A 20,791-nucleotide genomic window follows, 5' to 3' on the forward strand; every position below is an offset into this window, starting at 1 on the left:
TTGGGTAGTATACCCATTTTGACAATATTGATTCTTCCAATCCATGAACATGGTATGTTTCTCCATCTGTTTGTGTCCTCTTTGATTTCTTTCATCAGTGTTTTATAGTTTTCTATGTATAGGTCTTTTGTTTCTTTAGGTAGATATTCTCCTAAGTATTTTATTCTTTTTGTTGCAATGGTGAATGGTATTGTTTCCTTAATTTCTCTTTCTGTTTTCTCATTGTTAGTGTATAGGAATGCAAGGGATTGCTGTGTGTTAATTTTATATCCTGCAACTTTACTGTATTCATTGATTAGCTCTAGTAATTTTCTGGTAGAGTTTTTAGGGTTTTCTATGTAGAGGATCATGTCATCTGCAAACAGCGATAGTTTCACTTCTTCTTTTCCTATCTGGATTCCTTTTACTTCTTTTTCTGCTCTGATTGCTGTGGCCAACACTTCCAAACTATGTTGAATAGTAGTGGTGAGAGTGGGCACCCTTGTCTTGTTCCTGATTTTAGGGGAAATGCTTTCAATTTTTCACCATTGAGGGTAATGCTTGCTGTGGGTTTGTCATATATAGCTTTCATTATGTTGAGGTATGTTCCTTCTATTCCTGCTTTCTGGAGAGTTTTAATCATAAATGAATGTTGAATTTTGTCAAAGGCTTTTTCTGCATCTATTGAGATAATCATATGGTTTTTATCTTTCAATTTGTTAATGTGGTGTATTACATTGATTTTGGATATTAAAGAATCCTTGCATTCCTGGGATAAAGCCCAGTTGGTCATGGTGTGTGATTTTTTTAATATGCTGTTGGATTCTGTTTGCTAGAATTTTGTTAAAGATTTTTGCATCTATGTTCATCAGTGATATTGGCCTGTAGTTTTCTTTTTTGGTGGCATCTTTGTCTGGTTTTGGAATTAGGGTGATGGTGGCCTCATAGAATGTGTTTGGAAGTTTACCTTCATCTGCAATTTTCTGGAAGAGTTTGAGTAAGATAGGTGTTAGCTCTTCTCTAAATTTTTGGTAGAATTCAGCTGTGAAGCCATCTGGTCCTGGACTTTTGTTTGCTGGAAGATTTCTGATTACAGTTTAGATTTCCTTGCTTGTGATGGATCTGTTAAGATCTTCTATTTCTTCATCAGGCAACATCTTATCACTTCTAATCACCTTCTAAGTGGTTGACATTTTTAAATCATTTCTCCCCCTGACAGATGGGTCATCACTGTGAAATTGGATCATTAGAAAGTGATTTGCAATGTCTGTATTTTTTTTTTTTTAGATCACCAAATGGGGCGTGGAATGGGGGCATTTTGTGTTTTAAAAAAAAATATTCCCACTGATGTGGAAGTTCATACAGAAATGAAGGATGTCAGGAATTAATTTCTAAGCGGATCTGTCTTACTCCTTTGGATATGAGCGAAGAAACCAATTTGAGCTGGTTTAAGCCAAAAGTGAGTTGGGTTGGGGAGGTCGCCTATGGCTAGAAGGCCGTCTTCAGAAGCCAGACCAGGAAGGGAAGGCTCAGGGTGGGACTAAACCAGCAACTTCTTGAGCATGGAGTCTCTCTGTCTGTCTCTATCCTCTTGCTCCCCTCTATGGCTTTTCTCTGAGCCTGGGCTAGATGGCCTACAGTCATCCCCACAACCCAGGTGATTCTTACGTTACACTTTTATGTTCTAACAATGTGAAGACTCCCAATCTGGCAACTTCCTCTCAGATTCCTACCAGAGAGCTGTTTCTTTGGCTGGGCTGGAGTCAGGTAGCCCCCTCCTGTGATCTGCCTTGGCCAGGGACCATGTGACATGATATGATTATAAACTTGGCTTCCGGAGAGCAGCCCAGCCAACCTCCCACCCTAATCAAGATGCTCTTACGTAAGAGGCTCAGGGAAGTGAGGGAAAGTCACTTAGTCGCGTCTGACTCTTTGCAACCCCATGAACTATACAGTCCATGGAATTCTCCAGGCCAAAATCCTGGAGTGGGTAGCCTTTCCCTTCTTGGGGGGATCTTCCCCACCCAGGGATCGAACCCAGGTCTCCTGCATTACAGGTGAATTCTTTACCAGCTGAGCCACCAGGGAAGCCCAAGAATACTGGAGTGGGTAGCCTATCCCTTCTCCAGCGGATCTTCCTGACCCAGGAATCGAACTAGGGGTCTCCTGCATTGCAGGTGGATCCTTTACCGACCGAGCTTTCCAGGGAGCCCGAGACCCAGGGAAGGTCCACCCCACTGAGGTCTGTTCCAGTACCCGGCTTCTCACTGCGGTCTCCTCTCGGGCTTTGCTGTCCTGCCCAGCAGTCTTGAGGTGCCCACCCAGGAGGTTACCCCACCCCTTGGGTTGGGGGGAGTGAGCACTGTGGCCCCTGCCCTCATGGGGTGGAATGTGGTGATTCCAGACCCCGGTGATGTAGCGGACCAGGAGGGCTTCCCAGGGGAGTGGGTCAAGTGAGACCAGGTGGGTGAGAGTCAGCAAGGTGAAGGGCAGGCAGATATTGGGAGGTGAGCACAGGGCCTCGGGGCCTCGGAGATGGGAGACTAAGGACTGGGTTGTAGCTGAGGGCACCTGGTGGCTCAGATGGTAAGAGAATCTGCCTGCAATGCAGGAGACCTGGGTTCAATCCCTGGGTTAGGAAAATCCCTTGGAGAAGGCAGTGATAATGCTCTCCAGCGTTCTTGCCTGGGAAATCCCATGGACAGAGGAGCCTGGTGGGCTACAGTCCAGGGGTCACAGAGAGTTGGACGTGGCTTAGCAGCTTAACACTAAGGGCAGAGGGGAGCCTTTGGAGGGTTTTCTTTGGGAATGTTATTAATTTACATTTTAATAAGAACACGCCTCCTATTTTTTGGCTTCAGTTAATCCTGCCTCTCCCTCCCTCACTGCTCTTTGGCTGGGCTAGAGTTTCAGCTCTCCATGTACCCTCAGGGGAATGATCCAGGCTGCAGGCCTTTTGCTCTTTGAACTGTAGGCAGCGGGTCTGGCTGATGTCAGACCCTTGGTCATTGATTGTGCTGGGAGATGTTTCGCTTGAGTACTCTTCTTTAATGCATGGCTAGATGAGGTCCTGGCTCTCAATTTTTATCCAGCTTTTGTTATTAGCCACACTTCTTGGATGGGATTAGGTTTTAGACTTTCTTCCTCATAGGAGGAGGCAGACCCAGAGAACTTGGTCAGCTTTTCCCCCTCTCCTTCTCGGAGAGGGCTTCTCCCTGGGCCCAAAGCCAGTGATCCTTGAGGGTCACCAAGACAGAGGAACATTCCACATCCCTGCCCTGACAGTTCCTGAGAGGGACAGGGAACATGCAGACCTCAGTCAGGCATCTGCGGCTCCTCCCAGGGGCTGGGTGCCCAGAGGATGTGGGGACAAGATGCACGGTGGTGCCGGAATGCGGGGTGCCCCCTTCAGCAGGCACTGGCACCGGGGGACAGGAGGGAGGGGTGGTGCAAGTTTGGGACAGGCAGAATGTGGGGGTGCCAGGATTCGGAGATGGACGTGCAATGTGGGTACCTAGTGAAAAGCAATGACAGTAAAGCAGAGGTCTCTTGTCTCTGATGTGAGAAATTACTTGGGGCTCTAATTTCAACCCGTGGAGGCTGCTTTATTAAAGCCGCTCTGGTCCAGGCTTGACACAGACTTATTCGGGGAGAAAATAAACTCAGGAAGGGGCCTGCCTAAATTTAACGAACCGTTGGAGCCCATTGGAATGGCCATCTCTGGTCTTACGTAACAGACTTGAGAGGGACGGTCTGAGTGGGAATCACTTTACGTCTCGGTTGTTGTGTGCAGTCGCTCAGTCGTGTCCGACTCTTTGGGACCCCATGGGCTGCAGCATGCCAGGCTTCCCTGTCCTTCACCATCTCCCAGAGCTTGCTCACACTCATTGAGTTGGTGATGCCGTCCAACCATCTCATCCTCTACTTTATCCAGTTGCCAGAGGCTTAATGTCCCAGGGTCACAGAAAAGAGCAAGGGCATATGTGAGTGAGACTATGAATTGAAGCTTCACTCTTTACTAGGTGATGGTGCGCTCTGAGCCCCAGTTTTCCCATCTGCAGGAATGGGAATGTTACACATCCTCACTAAGAGGACTCAGTCACTAAGAGGACTTCACATGATCCCACACTTAGTGGGAGCTCTGTGAAAAGTGGTTTGCTGGCTCCCCCAGTGGTTCAGACAGTAAAGAATTCACCTGCAATGCAGGAAACCCAGGTTTGATCCCTGGGTCTGGAAGATCCCCTGGAGGAGGGCATGGCAACTCACTCCAGTGTTCTTGCCTGGAGAATCCCATGGGCAGAGGAGCCTGGTGGGCTGTAGTCCATGGGGTCGCAAAGAGTTGGACAGGACTGAGCGACCAACACTTTTCACCTCATATGGAGGGGGCTGGGTTTGTGGGGTGGTAATAATTCATACCCAGTGTCTGTCCTTATTCTAAATCAGTTGAACAGGAGATATACGAATCTGACAGGTGTGTTCATAACTGTTGTTATTTTAAAGGTCTGAAAGATTCTCCCACCGTGAGAGCCATTTTCCAGCAGTAAATGGGCAAGTTCCCTGTACCTATAGCATGTGGAAAAAGTGAAAGTCGCTCAGTCGTGTCCGACTCTTTATGACCCCATAGACTATACAGTCCAAGGAATTCTCCAGGCCAGAATACTGGAGTGGGTAGCCGTTCCCTTCTCCAGAGGATCTTCCCAACCCAGGGATCGAACCAGGTCTCCCAATTGCAGGCAGATTCTTTACCAGCTGAGCCACAAGGGAAGCCCAGCCTATAGCATACACAGGCGATTTCATGTTTTATTCTGCAAAACTCATCCCACAATGCCCTTCATTTCCGAGCAGTCCGTCTTTCCTGCGTTGAAAAGCCTCTGGCATTTTCAGGGATCCCAGCTCTCCTCCCACTGTATCTTGAGAACAAACCAAGAGATGAGACACAGAAAAGAAGCACCACTCATGCAGAGAAAGCTCACTCCTGCCGATGGATCAGGGTGTAGAAGTGATGCAGAGCCTGTTCCATCAGAAAGCATCCAGGGCAACACAGCTCAGCAATCCGGGGCACCACCAGGGGTCCCGGGATCAGCAGCTTGCTGGCCAAGGGGCATTTCTAGGGAAGGGCTGGACAGCGTCCACCACCTCCAGCAATGTCACCATGCCGCCCTGAAAAGTGACCCCCGCTGCTGATGGTCACAAAGGCACCGGGGCCTCCTGCTTGTGGAATATTCACAATGTAGGAACGTCCTGGGACATCCCCCAAAAGACTTCTCTTAAGCACTTTGAGAATGTAAATGAAGTTTTCTTGCTGCTAGGAGTGTCTTACCACTGCTTTGGCAAAAAAAAAAAAAAAAAATCAGCACAGTTGAACTTGCCCAGTTTGTATTGGCTTCACTTCTATTTCCTGTTGCCACTTCTCCCAGATCCCAGCTGGGCCGAAGAACAAATAAAAATAAACAGTTTTCTGCAGCAAAAACACTTGGCTTCCTCTCCCTTCTCCCCGCTGGGCTGCAGTGCGGGGGTCTTCAGAACTCCGATTTTGACTCCTGCTACCATCGCCTCTGCCTTGCCTGGAGGGTCTTAAGATCCGGATAGTTTATTCTTAGGGTCAATTTAGCAGACTCTTGAACCATCTTCTATGGGAATCTGTTACATTGCCCTCTCTATCGTTCTGTCATCCTCTCTTACAATATGGAGAGCTGCATTCTAGCACGGAGCCTTCAGATTCTCTGTAGGCTTATTAAAAAAGTGAAGAGTTAAGAGCTGTGGGCAGAAAGCAGAATTGCCGCCGGGAGAGGTCAGTGCTGGGTTTTGAGTTGGTTCCATTCCTTTTGTTTCACTGTATCTCAGGGAAGTTGATGTTCAGCATTAACGTTCTTAAGGTGTGATTTACATACCTTAAAATTCACCCAGTTCATGTAGAAACAATTCAGTGATTTCTGATAAATGTACAGAGCTGTCAGCCTTCACCTGGCTTCCCAGGTGGCTCAGTGGTAAAGAATTCGCCTGCCAAGGTAGGAGACGTGTGTTTGATCCCGGTCTCAGAAAGATCCCATGAAGAAGGAAATGATGGCCCACTCCAGCATTCTTGCTTGGGAAACCCCATGGATGGAGGAGCCTGGGGTCACAAAGAGTCGGACACGACTGCGCATGCACACAAGTGCAGCTTTCACCATACTCCAATTTTAAAACACCTCCGTGATCCCCCTCATGATGCCCCTCAAAGTTCCCTCATGGGCACACGTGGTCACTGCCCATCCCCACCTCGGTCTTGAGGTGCTCAGTCGCTCAGTCCTGTCCTACTCTTTTGCAGCTCCCTGGCCTGTAGCTCTCCAGGCTCCTCTGTCCATGAGATTTCCCAGGCAAGAATACTGGAGTGGGTTGCCATTTCCTCCTCCAGGAGATCTTCCCGCCCCAGGGATAGAACCCACGTCTCCCTTGTCTCCTGCAATGCAGGCAGATTCTTACCACTGAGTCAACGGGAACCACTAGCTTACTTTCTGTCCCTATAAACTTGCCTTTGCCTGGAGATTTCATATGAACGGAATCATGCCATATGTGTTCTTGTGTCTGGCTTCCTTCACTGAGCGTAATGTTTTTGAGATTTATCCATGTTGTAGCAGTTGGCCTTCTGTATCTGTGGGTTCCACATGCATGGATTCAACCAACCACAGAACTGAACATATTTGAAAAAAAGTTCCTGAAAATTCCAAAAAGCAAAACTTGAATTTACTCCACATTGACAAACTATTTACTATAATACATTTACATTGTATTTATGACTATTTACATTGTATTAAGTATTATCAGTAACTTAGAGATGATTTAAAATATACGATAGGATATTGGGTGGGTTACATGCAAATCAGATGCCATATTATATGAGGGAATTGAGCGCCTGTGTATTTTGGTATCCAAGGTGGGTTCTGGAACCAAACCAAGAGGATCCCAACGATTGGACTCCATTCCTTGCTGTTGCTAAATATTATTCTATTAGATAGATACACCATATCGCTAAGTCTTGCCTGGCTCATTTGTAACCCCATGGACTATAGCCCACCAGGTTCCTCTGTCCATGGGATTTCCCAGGCAAGAATACTGGAGTGGGTTGCCATTTGCTTTTCCAGGGGATCCTCCCGAAGGCAGGAATCAAACCTGCAGCTCTTACATTACATTCTTTACCACTGAGCCACCAGAGAAGCCAACTAAATATTATTCTATGGGATAGACATACCATATCTTCTTTATTTGTTCTCCATGGTGTTTTTTTTTTTTTTAATACTATAAGATAGATCTAAGGGGTAACCTTTCTGGGACATTTGATGATCACGTGGGTACCATTGGTGTATCTGTGTGAGTGTGTTGGACAAGCAGAGTGAATAATATATGTACTGATTTGAAAATTGATCTTTTTAAATCTTATCGACAGGACATTTTAAAGATCTGTTAAGTGTCCAAAGTATCTAAAATATCTCTTTTTGGTTTTCAGTTCCCAAGAATATACTCACAGCAATTGACCCATCAGTTGCTAATCTAAAACCTTCTGTGAAGCAGAAAGATGGCGACTACGGTAATGTTTATGGCTTACTACCAAGATTTCTTGTTAAGTAAAGGTGCACAGCCCCACGTGACCACAGGTGGATGCACTGGTTAGGACACAGAGGGCCCTCAGGCGTGTGCACTGCCGGCTCTGAGAACGGCAGAGCTGTGGCAGATGGTTACTCACGGTGGCCAACCTGGGGTGTTTTGAATTATAAGTAGGGTAAATCCTCCTTCTGTTCCCCTTTATTTCCTAAAGGAAAAAATAACCTTGAGAAAGGAGATCTGCTCAGAAATAAATCTGGGGTTCCTGGATTATCTGATGGGCTTGTTGGAAAGACGATCTCATTTGGGAACCTGAAGGGTCAGACCCAGGCTGGACCTGCAGACCTCCATCTATATATGCCCTTCTGCCTCAGGTTTTCCCTGGGCTCTGGTAAATAAGGGAATGAACATTTTGGGTTTGCCTTTAAAATCAAATCTAGAATGGAATTTAGACTCTTGGGGCTCCTAGTAGAAAGTACAGAGGTCCCCAAGACAGTCTGTGTAAGATGTTGTACTTTATGGATTGAGAGTTTTTCTTGAGTTACTTGAATTCCATCTCTGAAGCCTTTTCCCTCTAAGTATAAAAGTAAAGTATGCTTGCTATGGAACACACAGGAAAATATCAGGTAAATAGAACTCCTCCCTAGTCTCAAAGTCTGGGATGATTGTTGTTAATATTCTAGCTTTGCCCCTCCAGCTCTCCACCAGGCCCTGCCTCTCTCATCCTCTCTGATCTAACAGGGCTCCTACCAGGTTCCCATCAATATGCTGGCTCCCCTGCAGTGGAGGCCTGAAAACCCTATCTAACATTCCCAGGGTCCCCAGAGGCCATAAGCTGCTATCTGCTAAAACGCTCTTTCTGGCTTAGTTGTCCCTAATTTTGTCAAAAGTCCACTTATTGGATTTCTGTGGCTTTTTATTTATGATGGCAGTCCTGGTTTAGGAACAAAATGCAAACCGGGAACAGCTGTGATTAATCAGCCTTGCATTTTGTTGTTGTTGTTGTTTTTTATGAAACAGGTGTAGACCTTGACCCACGGGAACCGGGGATTCTGAGGAAGGATGGCGCGGTTGTCAGCCACGCGTTGGCAGCGTTTGCTTACATTAGAGGTAGGTAATTGAAAACTTCCTAGATGGATTTACTGAATTCTTATTCACAAACGTTCTGTTTAATTGTAACACTTGGATGGCTAAAGAAAGCGGGGAACTTCCGTGCTGGTCCAGTGGCTAAGACTCTGCATTCCCAGTGCAGGAGGCCTGTTGGATTCTTGGTCAGGAAACTAGATCCCACATGCTGCAACAACAACAAAAAAGGGCCCCGCGTGCCTCAACTAAGACCCAGCACAGCCAAATAAAATATTAAAGAAGACAGACTTTAAATTTGACACAGCAACTGCAGCCTTCTACAATCCAGAAGCACAGAGATCTGAATTTAGGTACTGGTCCACTGGCGATCAACAAGAGAACCACAAACACTGAAGTCACACTCTCCAGCAGCTGGTCTCCAGGGGAATTTTCCGCTTTGCAAAGTAGGAAGCTGAGGAATGCATTTTCCAGCTTGAAAACTTGGGAAGGGCACAGGATTATTGAATTCCACCCTTGGCTGGAAGAACATTGAGCCGAAAGATGACTTACTGAATAGAACAGGTCGTGGTCTGTGGAGGCAGAGACCCTTTCTGAGTCACCTGCATTACTGCTCGTGGTTGCCAAGGCTTCCCTGGATAATCTTCCCCTCAAGGATCAATCAGACTCCATCCTCCTTAATTAGCGGAGCCCAAATGGCTCGTCTGCAAGGGCATGGTGCACGCTGTCTTTCCTCGTCAGCCTCTCTGCTTACCTCTGGATAGACCATATTTTGAAATGTTGACTCTGCAAGTTTCGGCAATGCCTGCCTGACTCTGTTCAGGGAGCCAAAATTTCTGAGAACTTTTGTAAAATACATGGTAACAGAACACATTATGGCATGACTTATTCGAGCACTTGCCAGAGCTGGGGCTATTTGGAGTGACCCTTCCGTAGAGGATAATAAAGGTTTGAGGAGACACCTCAACCCAGGAGCTGGAGTAATCTTGGGACCTTCTTACCAATATTCTCCTTGTGTGTGGTTGTGTGGTTGTTGAGAGTCCTCTCCTTTCTAACCACCATCCCATTTCTGTTCCTGATAATTGTCAAACTTAAGAGATAAAAGGGATTTTATTGTTGAAGATATCTCATATTTTCAGAGTCCTTAGAGAGCCCCTTGGTGGAAAGGCAATATGAAAATCCTTTGCAGAGAGGCATGACGACTAGGCTGCTTATGTGCTGTGGCCACTCTGGGCTGTACCATTCTCCTCAACAACTGTCTTGTTCAGCTTAGGCAGCCTTAGCAAGAGACCACGGACCGGGTGGCTTAAACGACAGAAATGTATTTTCTTCCTGGCTTGAAGGCCTTGATCAAGGTTCCAGCAGACCTGGTGCCTAGTGAGGGCTGTCTTCATGGCTTGTAGACAACCTTTCCCTGTGTCCTCACACAGCAGGGAGGGAAAGAGAGAAAGAAAACACTAGATGTCTCTTCTTTTTTTTTAACTGTAGTTCAACTGATTTAATGTATTGTGTTAATTTCTGCTGTAATCGAAGTGATTTTGTTATCAGTTCAGTTCAGTTATACATATATTAATATACACATTCATTCTTTTTCATGTTCATTTCCATTATGGTTTATCACAGGCTATTTAATGTAGTTCCCTGTGCTATACACTAGGATTTTGTTGTTTACTCATCTTATATATGATCATTTGCATTTGCTAATCCCAAACTCCCAGTCCAACCTTCCCCCACCCTTACCCTCACCCCTGGTAACCACAGGCCCATTCTCTATGTCTGTGAGTCTGTTCCGTAGATAAGTTCATTTGTGTCATATTTTAGATACCATTTAGTGTCTCTTCTTATAAGGACACTAATCCTGTTGGATCAGGGCCCCACCCGTATGACCCCATTGAAACTTAATTATCTCCTTATAGGTTCTGTCTCCAGATATGTTCACATTGGGGGTTAAGGCTTCAGTGCATGCGTTTCAGAGGTTACAATGCATAGTAGTGACCCTGACAGAGGGACTCATCCCCTCTCCTGCACACAAGGAAGCTGAGATCAGAGGACTTGAGCCGTGTTCCTGAGGACATGCATGGCCAGCAGCAGGGCAGGATCTGCCTCAACAGATATAAAACCTGCCCTCCAGCTTCTCCAAGAGAGATGTGTGCCCTTCAGAATTTTGAAGGATGGAAACCCAATATCCTCGAGAGATCTGAATTAGCTTCTCTCCATCCCTGTCTATCCTCTTGCACACTCATAACTCCAAGAAGTCATTGCTGTTGTTATTGTTCAGTCGCTAAGTCGTGTCCAGCTCTTTGCGACCCCATGGACTGCAGCATGCCAGGCTTCCCTGTCCTTCGCTATCTCCCGGAGTTTGCTCAAACTCATGTCCATTGAGTCAGTGATGTTATCGAACCATCTCATCCTCTGCTGCCCCCTTCTCCTTCTGCCCTTGATCTTTCAAAGTATCAGGGTCTTTTCCAGTGAGTCAGCTCTTTGCATCAGATGGCCAGAGTATCAGAGCTTCAGCTTCAGCATCAGCATCAGAAGTCATTGGAGAGATTTACTTATTAGGCACCCATCTCTCCACTAGACATTAAGGTTTCAGCTGCAGATGTTTGTCATCCTAGTCATTGCCATATCCTAGTGGCTGAGACAGAGCTGGCACTGAGTAGATGCACAGTTAACGGTTAATTAGTGAGCAGATGATGAGTCCTCCTCTGGTCTCATGAGCTATCCCGTACCTTATCATCACCCTGTATTTGCTGTTTGTAGGTATCCAATTTCTAAGGACCGTACTGTAGGTATCCAATTTCTAAGGACCGTACAGACTCAGTGGGTTATTGGGTTTTACCGAGGGATGTTTAGGCATGTTCTGAGGCCAAGCCAAAATTTCATGTCAAAGAGAAAGAGACTCTGAATGTGTTGTGTCAGGTGTTAATGAAACGGAGCTGCTACTAGAAGTTCATTCGTCAAATCACAGAGGCTCACAAAGTCTCAGGGGGACGGGGCCTCTGCCCTTCCCTGTGAATTTCCTGGGTGTGTTACTCTCTGGGTTTGTTACTCTTCTGAATGGTCCCCAGCTCACAGCATCCTCCTCACTGGTTAGGCCAGCACATTGCAGTGAAGGGCAGGACCTTAGGCTGAGCCATTTCAACACGAGCATCGCATGATGAGAGTATCACCTTCATCATCACTAGAAAGTGGTCCCCCAGCCAACTCTCAGTGGCATCTTCATCCTTGATGTGGGGATGTGATCTGAAGGCTGGACCAGGCTCCCTGGGCACCCACTGAGAGGAGGAGGCCCTCCTAGGGGAGAGGTCCCAACAGAAGCTACCAAGAGTGAGCTGGGAAGATTCTGGCAAAATCACCAAATAGACAATGGACTGAGCAAATCAGAAGGACATGTCCTCAGGTCAGGCTACAGGTAGCTTTGTCACATTAGTGCCGCCAAGTACTCGTGGGGGACCAACAGGCTAGAACCCAGAATCAAGGAGCTCATCCTGGGATGTGGAGACACAGAGGCTGGTGGAACAGACACAGAAATACCCAAGGGTTCCTGATGGGCGATTTCTCTTTGAATCATTTAAGTGGTTTGTGAGACATATTCATAGGAATGTTTGAAATTGTGTGTGCTCAGGCTCTCAGTCATGTCCGACTCTTTGTGACCCATGGACTATACTAGATTCCTCTGTCCATGGAATTTTCCAGGCAAGAATACTGGAGTGGGTTGCCATTCCCTTCTCCAGGGGCTCTTCCTGACCCAAGGATCGAACCAATGTCTCCTGTGTCTCCTGGATTGGCAGGCAAATTCTTTACCACAGTGCACTGGGGAAGCCCACGTTTGAATTTACCCTCTTCTCAATGATATAGACATATTTATTGAATTCATTCTAGAATTTAGATCATGGGTCTAAAGAAGCTCATAGAAAATTTTCGAAGTTAGGGAAATGGAAAGGGATGGATGTGTGTGTGTCTCTGTGTGTGTGAGTGTGTGTGTGTATGAATGTGTGTGTGTGTGTGTGTGTGTGTGTGTGTGTGTGTGTGTGTGTTGGAGATTTGGGGAAGTGACTTTGTTAGCTGGCTCAGCTGAAGATTGTGTCAAAGGATATTTATTTAGTCTTGCTCAGAACTTGATGTCTTCCATTCCATCTAGTGAGCATTTTATTAATATATCCTGCCCTTCGTGGCCTAGTATTTCTGACCCTTCTTTGGACTTGGGCCTCTGTGTGTCGTTGGCCTCTGGCAGAGCTTACTGTGGACTTTCGGGGTGCATGGGGGTAAGCAGGGCCATGGGTGAGAACGCAGCATTTCTCCTGCATTGGGAGGGTGTCATTGTTTCATGTGAAAGGAGCTCCAGGATATCAGACAGACCCACAATGAAACAGAAGTATCATAACACATTCCGAAGTTGGAGTTACATGATCCCCTGTCAGGGAGAAGGATGGGAAATCAGCACCGGCTTGTCATGGAGGTGTGGGTTCTGAAGTGTTCCCACGGCCTCTAATCTTTGGTTCCATGACAGAAAGTTACTATCACATCCCTAAGTGCTGTCAGACCAGGCCCAGCATGCCTCGTGCCTTCACCCAACGGTAGCAGGGCCCCCAGGATGGAACTCTCGCCCAGTCTCTTGGTGTCTTTTTTAGACACAGTAACTTTGAGCTGGAGCTGTGTTGGCTGTGGACCAGAGTTCTAAGGGCCAAGGGACCTTAAAGGCCACGGGCCACCATGGTGAGACTCCCCAGGGTTTGCTACCACTGATGAAATGCAAGTCACTCACTGGAGCTGCGAGGGTAAGACTGACAAGAGCGCAGTGTGAAGATTCTGTTTAACAAGGAGGCTAATGCCTTTATTTTAACAGAATATATAGTAGGAAAGGTGAATGGTCGTTGCTGACCCACGAAAAGACGCCGAGATTCTTGGCCTCCGGAGGAGAAGAATTCAGTCCGGGGCCAGAGATGAGGCTCGATCGCTCAGAGCTTTTGTGTAATAAAGTTTTATTAAAGTATAAAGGAGATGGAGAAAGCTTCTGACCTGGACATCAGAAGGGGGCAGAAAGCGTGCCCCCCATCTAGTTTTTAGCTGGATGTTATATAGTCACTAGCAGTCTGTTAATGAAAGAAAGGAATGTCTTAAAACTCAGAATGGCACCAGGCCCCTCATCCATAAGATGTATTTTGCGATAATCTTGGCACCAGATGAGTCATCCTGGGCCATAAAACGATTGACTTGAATCTTGTAGAAGGGCAGATTACCAGACAAATAGTTTCGTTTACATGGATTAGGGGAACAATGTCTGAGTATAACATAATGGTTTGTCAAGTCAGTTCTGAGCCCTTAGAGTCTGGGGTGAATGCATAGTATATTAACGTAGCTGAGGACAAACATTTCCATAAGAAAAATGCATTGGTTAACTCAGAGTTGGAGAATAGTTAACTTCAGGGTGGAACCAGGTCTCATTATGGCAACACAGTATTTTAAGAGAAACCCCCTTTTTAAATTTGTATAGAGAAGGGGAAAAAAAAAAAAATATATATATATATATACACACACATATATATCACTAGCTTGTTTCCTCCCGCCGCTTAAGAGAGATAAAAGTGTCTGACACTTGCAGCCTATTTCCTCTGTTTGGAGACCCCTGGCCTTCCTGCCTGTTACCCTCTCAAAGGGCTTCCCTGGTAGCACTAGTGGTAAAGAACCCAGCTGTCAATGCAGGAGCTGTAAGAGATGTGGGTTCCTAGATCTCCCAGGACCCTGGGTCGGGAAGGTCCCCTGGTGGAGGGTATGGCAACCCACTCCAGGGTATTCTCACCTGGAGCATTCCGTGGACAGAGGAGCCTACGGCCCATCTGGTCACAAAGAGACACGACTAAAGCAACTTAGCATGCACACGCGTGATAGGAAAAGGAGTCACAAAAGCCTACAGTGGTCCAGTTGATTTTAGAAAACAGACAGCATCCTCTTAGTGTAAAGCCTGAGCCTCTGGAGAGAGCTCTGACCCGAGGTTAGGTCCCCACTGGGTGGTGGCTTTGGGCAAGTGAGAACAGGAGGACCTGGGCCAGTTCCCAGCCACGGCTCCATCAGCTAACATCTGTTATTCTGTGACTGCAGACCAGCTGGTTCAGTTGACTAGAAAACCTCGGTTCCAATTGGCTGGCCCAAGAGTTGCCACGTTTTCCATCTTTGATCGTTGGACCTCAGCAGACTCGGTATAATGGCCTGAAGAGTGATCACTTGGCAGGACGTTCACGGGAGCCAGAGGTGCCTAGGGTCTGATGAGTGAGAAGCTCTGGTGGCACCAGAATCCAGATCCCCACACTCAGAGCAGAGGGAGAGAGGAAGAAAGGCAGCTAACATCATGGAGCCCCCGACCCCGGGCCACCAAGCCTAGTGCTGTAGATCCACGGCCCCTCCCTTCCAGCACTCAGCAGAGAGCTGTGTCACCCTCAGTTAGGAGTGGGCACTGGGGATTGGGCGGAGAACAAGGCAGTTCAGCCCCAGCGCTCAGGGAGCTTGCATTCTTTGGGGTGAGAAAGGACAAAAAACACTCAGAAACTTAGTGACATTTGAGAGGCTGTGAGACCTAGTGACAGGGACTGAGTCCACGCTGGGCATGGGGCACAGAGGCCTGGATGAGGAGGGGAGAGAGAACATTCCAGGCAGAAGGAACGGCGTGTGCAAAAGCTCCAAGGTGCCCAGGCAACTGGCCCCCCTGAGGGCTGGAGAGAGGCCAGTGGCCAGAAAGCAGCAAGCAGGGGCTCGAGGCTTTGGAGTTGAGCTTGTGGAGGCTGGTTGCACCGGCCAGGTTCTAGCAAGCTTCATAGGTGATGGTCAGGGTTTGCTTTTTATCTTATAGGCAGAGAGAGAGGGTTATAGGTTTTTTAATAGGACAAGGATGCTATCTGATGTGCATTTTTAAAAAGATTACAATTCCAATAGGGAAAATGGATGAGGAGGGCAGGAAAGGAGAGAGGAGGCCAGCTGGGGGTGGGAAAGGTGGAGAAGTGTTATCCTTCCTGTTTTTCAGATAAATTCACTAGATCTAAAGACACCTTAATGTTAGGAAAATACATGTCATTCACCATGTATATGCTGTCTAATGCCTAATATCAACAATATATGGAGCTTGTATGTATATATAGATACACCTAGCACAGACCCAGTTTTAAAAGTGGGCAAGTGTCATGAGCCAGTATTTTGACAAGAAAGACTAGGTAAGCATCTGAAGAGATGTATATATAATTGGGGCTCGGGGAAATAAATACGAGTCAAGCCACAGTGAGATACAGTTTTGTACCCATACGATTGGGACAAAGCTAGAATCCTGTCCATACCTAGTGCTGGAGAAGACGAGGAGTCACGCGATTTCTCAGGCATGGCAGGACTCCAGAAGCCACCCTGGCCACATTTCCCCAAAGTCACATGTCTTACAGCTCATTCAGTTGCCCTCCTAGGTCAGCTTCGGAGAGAAACACTTGCACGTGTCAACCCAGGGACATTTGCAGGAATGGTCACGGCTACAAGGCCTGCAGAAGGAAGCCTGGCAGCCCCCAGATGCCCACCGCCTGGCAACAGCGTGAACGAGCCACAGTGCGGTCAGGACACGGAGCAGTGTGCAGCCGTATCCTGTTCGGTTAAAAGCAGACGCCAAAGCCCAGACACTAAGCTGTCATGTTACACCCTTTTCATAAAACTTTTAGGAATACATGGAGATGCAGAAAGCTATATTTAAAAGGCAAGCAGGGGAGGAACGACCGTGGAATGCAGGTGGTAGTTACCTTGATGTGGGGGAAGCTGGGGGGAAGGGAAGCCACAGGTTATACACAGGTATTGTTGAGGTCTAACTCCCACTCAGGGGGCTGATTCACAGCACAGGTGCTGATGACAGGATTTAAATTGCTTAATTAAATGAATAAATACAAAGGAAGGCCATGTATTGACCCATAAAGAGAATGTGTCGTATCCTCAGGATTCCCTGGTGGTTCCGTGGTAAAGAACCTACCTGCCAAGCAGGAGATGTGGGTTTGATCCCTGGGTCAGGAAGATCCCCTGGAGAAGGAACTGGCAACCCACTCCAGTATTCTTGCCTGGAGAATCCCATGGGTACAGGAGCCTGGCAGGCGACAGTCCATGGGATTGCAACTACTCAGACACAACTGAGCTACTAAACAACAACATGGTTAGTTTAATTCTTTAAAAAGAAATCGGGTTGGGAAGGAGAGAGAAAGGAAGGAACGGGAACAGTAACTAGCCCGGCTACCTGGAACAGAGGCAGACCTCTTCTGTCCTGGCCTGAGCCCCTTGTTCACCCCTGAGACCATTGCTGGGAATGATGGTCTTGTGGGCAAGGAGAGAAGGGGGCTGTGGGTGATCATTGTTTCCCAGAAGCTTGACTGGCACGGGCTATTTCTGCCTGGAACTGGCCTGTCCTGAACAGGGCTGGCTGGGAAAGGTCAGAAATGGGTGGGAGTCCATTTCGCTATCGGCATCAGTCCTTGCAGGCATGGCAGAAGGTGATGTTGTAGGCCTGGCTGTCGGTGGACTCAAGGTTGACGCTTTCCCAGGAGAAGGGGAAGCTGAATTATGGCTGCACCGAAAGCCCGTATCAGAACCATGAGGACAGGAGGGATTGGAGAAGACAATGATCCGGATATTTGGTGGGGCAGTGGGGGTGGGAGGGGCAGGAGGAAGCAGGGAGAAGAAAGGAGGAGGATTTGAAGGAAAGGAAGGGGGGAGTGGAGTTAGAAGCAATGAGTCCACTCCCAGCAGAGGCTTTGACATGCGAGGGGAGAAGGAGAAAGGATTTGCCTCCTCAGATCAGGGCATGGTGTCTCAGCATCATTTTCTGTAATATTCTGGCTTAATGGCATCATAACTGTGTCCCAAATGCCAGCATCTCCCAATCCCCGTTCTACTACCACTCGCAGAAATAGAACACAAAAGATGTGCCTCCAGTTGAGCAAATCTTCAAACTACCTTGGGGCTTCCCTAGTGGCTAAGACGGAAGAGCCTGCCTGCAGTGCGAAAGATGTGGGTCCATCCCTGGGTTGGGAAGATCCCCCAGAGAAGGGAATGGCATCCCACTCCAGTATTCTTGCCTGGAGAATTCCGTGGGCAGAGGAGACTGGTGGGCTGCAGTCCATAGGGTCACAAAGAGTCAGGACAGAGTGACTAGCAACACTTCCAGGATCAAAATAACCTTACCTCAGGGAAAGATATGTTGTTCTTATTTTTATAATGTTATAATGTATTGTCTGCTTTGCAGACACAGCTCACTCCCCCTCTCCCTGCCAAAATCAGCTTTGCATTCAGACCTGTGTGACTTAGGGAGAGTGATGACATTGTGCTCAGAGGGCTGCCAGCAACAAAGAACACTTGAGGCTGGTGACCTCACCAGTGACTTGAACTGCCAGTGAAGGAATCTGACCGGGGAAGTTTCACGTTTCAAGAAGATAACGTGTCCCACTTAGAGCTCTCCCGTCAGATCACAGGGGCTGGATTTCTTGACTGGACATGAAACGTAACAGCTATGGAGATCTGAACCTCCAGTCTGCATCTCTGGGAAGGACTGAGGCAGCAGAGACAACAGTCATTATTCGAGTGTAGTGAACAGGGGCGCGTGGGCCTGGAGGAGGATGGTTCTGTCGAGACGTAGGAGCACGTGCCAGTGGTTCTAGGTGTACGTCTCGGCAGCTGCTCACAGCTCAGGAGCTGGCTTCCCATCCTGGCTCCACCCAAGCCCAGATGGTGGCTCCCCATGCCACCCGCTGACCTCAGTCTGAGTCTCTATGTTGGGGATTCACAAAGTACAGCCCACGGGCCGGCTTTGTAAATAAAGTTTTATTAGAACACAGCCATATCTGTATCATCTTTCATGTTACGACAGCATAGCTGAGACATTGCAACACAGATCCTGTGGCCCACGAAGCCTAAAATAGGTCCTATCTGACCCTTTACAGGAAAAAAAAAAAAAAAAACCTGTCAACTCCTGATCTATATTATAAGAGAGTTAACTGGCTTGTTACTTCCCCAAATGGAAATGCTAGCACCTCAATGGATACAGAGCTGAAGAGGAATAGTCCTTTCCACATAGGGTTAATGTAAGGATTAAACATATGTTAGGATTTAGACCAGGGTACATAGTACAAATTCGCATTACTTCTGTTCCTATTATACAATCATTTGGATGTTGAACTTTCATTACCAGAACCTTTATTTATATTTATTTTTTAATCTTAAAGAAATTAAGCTGTGTAACATTTAGCATCTTAGGACTTACACTCATACTTTATATGTATTTCATTTTTTGAAGTTTACTGCTATTAATAATAGCTAACAGCTTCTTAAATATTTGTTATGTGTCATTGAGTGTTCTGAGAGCATCGTAGAAAGTAACTCAACTTTATGATAGAAAGGGGCTTTTGGCTCCATTTTACAGGTGAAAAAACTGAGGCAGAGAGAGGTGATGTAATTTGCCAAAAGTCACACAACTAGTGAGTGGCAGGCCTGCACTTGAACTCAGGAAGGTCCATTGCTATGTGTCCTCTCATAAACATACATATATTGACTCCATGCATACATACATGCTCCAACTCTTCCTTTTGTTTGTTTTAATTAGTAGGCGTCTGTGCTCTCAGGTGTGGATGGTCTCAGAGATGCTGTCCAGGATTGGGACTCTGCATTACCCGCCTGCCCGGGCACACGCCAGTTTCTATGGGACTTGGGCCTGGAGAGGACCGGCAGCTCCTCCGGGCCCTGACGTGTTCTCTCCTTTACAGCCCACCCCGAGAGAGCCGCCCTGCTGTTCGTGTCCAGCGTCTGCATCGGCCTGACACTCACGCTGTGTGCGTTGGTCATCAGAGTGTCCTGCACCAAGGACCTCCAGGAGCTGCAGCTGGCCGGGGAGCACCTGGTGCCGGGAAGCGACAAGGCCGAGGAGGACAGCCAGGACGAGGAGGGGGAGGAGGACTCCTCTGACTCCGACTTTCCAGGGGAACTGTCGGGGTTCTGTAGGACTACATATCCTGTCTACAGCTCCATAGAGGCTGCAGAGCTGGCAGAAAGGATTGAGCGCAGGGAACAGATCATCCAGGAAATATGGATGAACAGTGGCTTGGACACTTCACTCCCAAGAAACATGAGCCAGTTCTACTGAGAGCCAGATACATCTTGACGTGAGCACACTTTCTGATGAGGGAAGGTTCCAAAACCCCTCCAGCTCTGTTCCACTTGTACCTTCTGTGAAGGAGAATCTGTCATGCCATCCAATCCTGGGGAAGCCAGAAAGTTCTTAAAGGGACATTTCAAACTGTTTACAGCACATCTCAAAATAAATTGGAGGGGAGAAGTCTCTGTCTCCTGTTATTTATTTAAATTCATGTGTATATGCTAACAGAACTAGAGTTCACATTTATCGAGCACTTTTAATGCCAGGCACTGTTCTAGTTGCTTTTCATGCATTAAGTTATTTAATACTCATGACAACTTCATGAGATGATGCTATCATTCTCATTTTACAGATGGATTTTTAGAAGATCTCTGTCTATTCATTAAGAAATTATACTAATATTCAAGATGGCAAGCATGAGTTGAGTGACCTCAGGCTCACTGGTGGTATTACATTTGGAGAAAGGGTTGGCAAAAAAAATTTTAGGCATTTCTGGTCAGATGGTGTCCACCACCACTACTCACCTCTGCCACTGGAGCTCAAAAGCAACCACATCTAATACATAATGGATGAACACAGCTGTGTTTCAATAAAACTATTTGTGGAAACTGAAATTTGAAATTAATGAAGTTTCACATGTCATATAATCTTAATCAATTACTTTAAAATGTAAAAGCCATTCTTAGCTCATGGACTGTACAAAAACAGGCAGTAGACTGGATTTGGTCTTGATTTTATAAATAAATTATGGTTTACATGGCTCAGTGGTAAAGAATCTGTCTGTCAGTGCAGGAGACAATCCATGGTGGGGGGGTGGTCACAAAAGAGTTGCACACAGTTTAGTGACTAAAACAACAATGGTTTTCAATGGGGCTTCATTCATGGTTCAAATGGTAAGAAATCTGCCTGCATTTCTGGGCGCCTGATGTCCTCTGCTAGTGATCAGAAGTTGTTTTGTGGAGTTTGCTCAGCGTTCAACCATTCTTTCGATGAATT

General features: G+C 46.9%; 1 protein-coding gene across 4 annotated transcripts in view; it reads left to right on the forward strand.

The window, feature by feature from the left end:
- Positions 1–20,499, forward strand: part of EVA1C (eva-1 homolog C) — a 95,147-nt gene extending 74,648 nt beyond the window's left edge. Inside the window, exons 5-7 of one of the 4 annotated variants that reach the window (XM_065913728.1) lie at positions 7,463–7,543; positions 8,578–8,667; positions 19,407–20,499. In XM_065913728.1, the coding sequence (XP_065769800.1) occupies positions 7,463–7,543; positions 8,578–8,667; positions 19,407–19,783 (548 nt within the window). In that variant the 3' untranslated portion in view covers positions 19,784–20,499. Of the gene's footprint in view, positions 1–7,462; positions 7,544–8,577; positions 8,668–8,804; positions 10,702–19,406 lie in introns of those variants that run through there. The other 3 variants (XM_065913730.1, XM_065913727.1, XM_065913729.1) reach the window with 3 other exon arrangements.
- Positions 20,500–20,791: the final 292 nt, after the last annotated feature.

Source organism: Muntiacus reevesi, chromosome 21, assembly GCF_963930625.1.
Source record: "Muntiacus reevesi chromosome 21, mMunRee1.1, whole genome shotgun sequence".
Taxonomy (NCBI): Eukaryota; Metazoa; Chordata; class Mammalia; order Artiodactyla; family Cervidae; genus Muntiacus; species Muntiacus reevesi.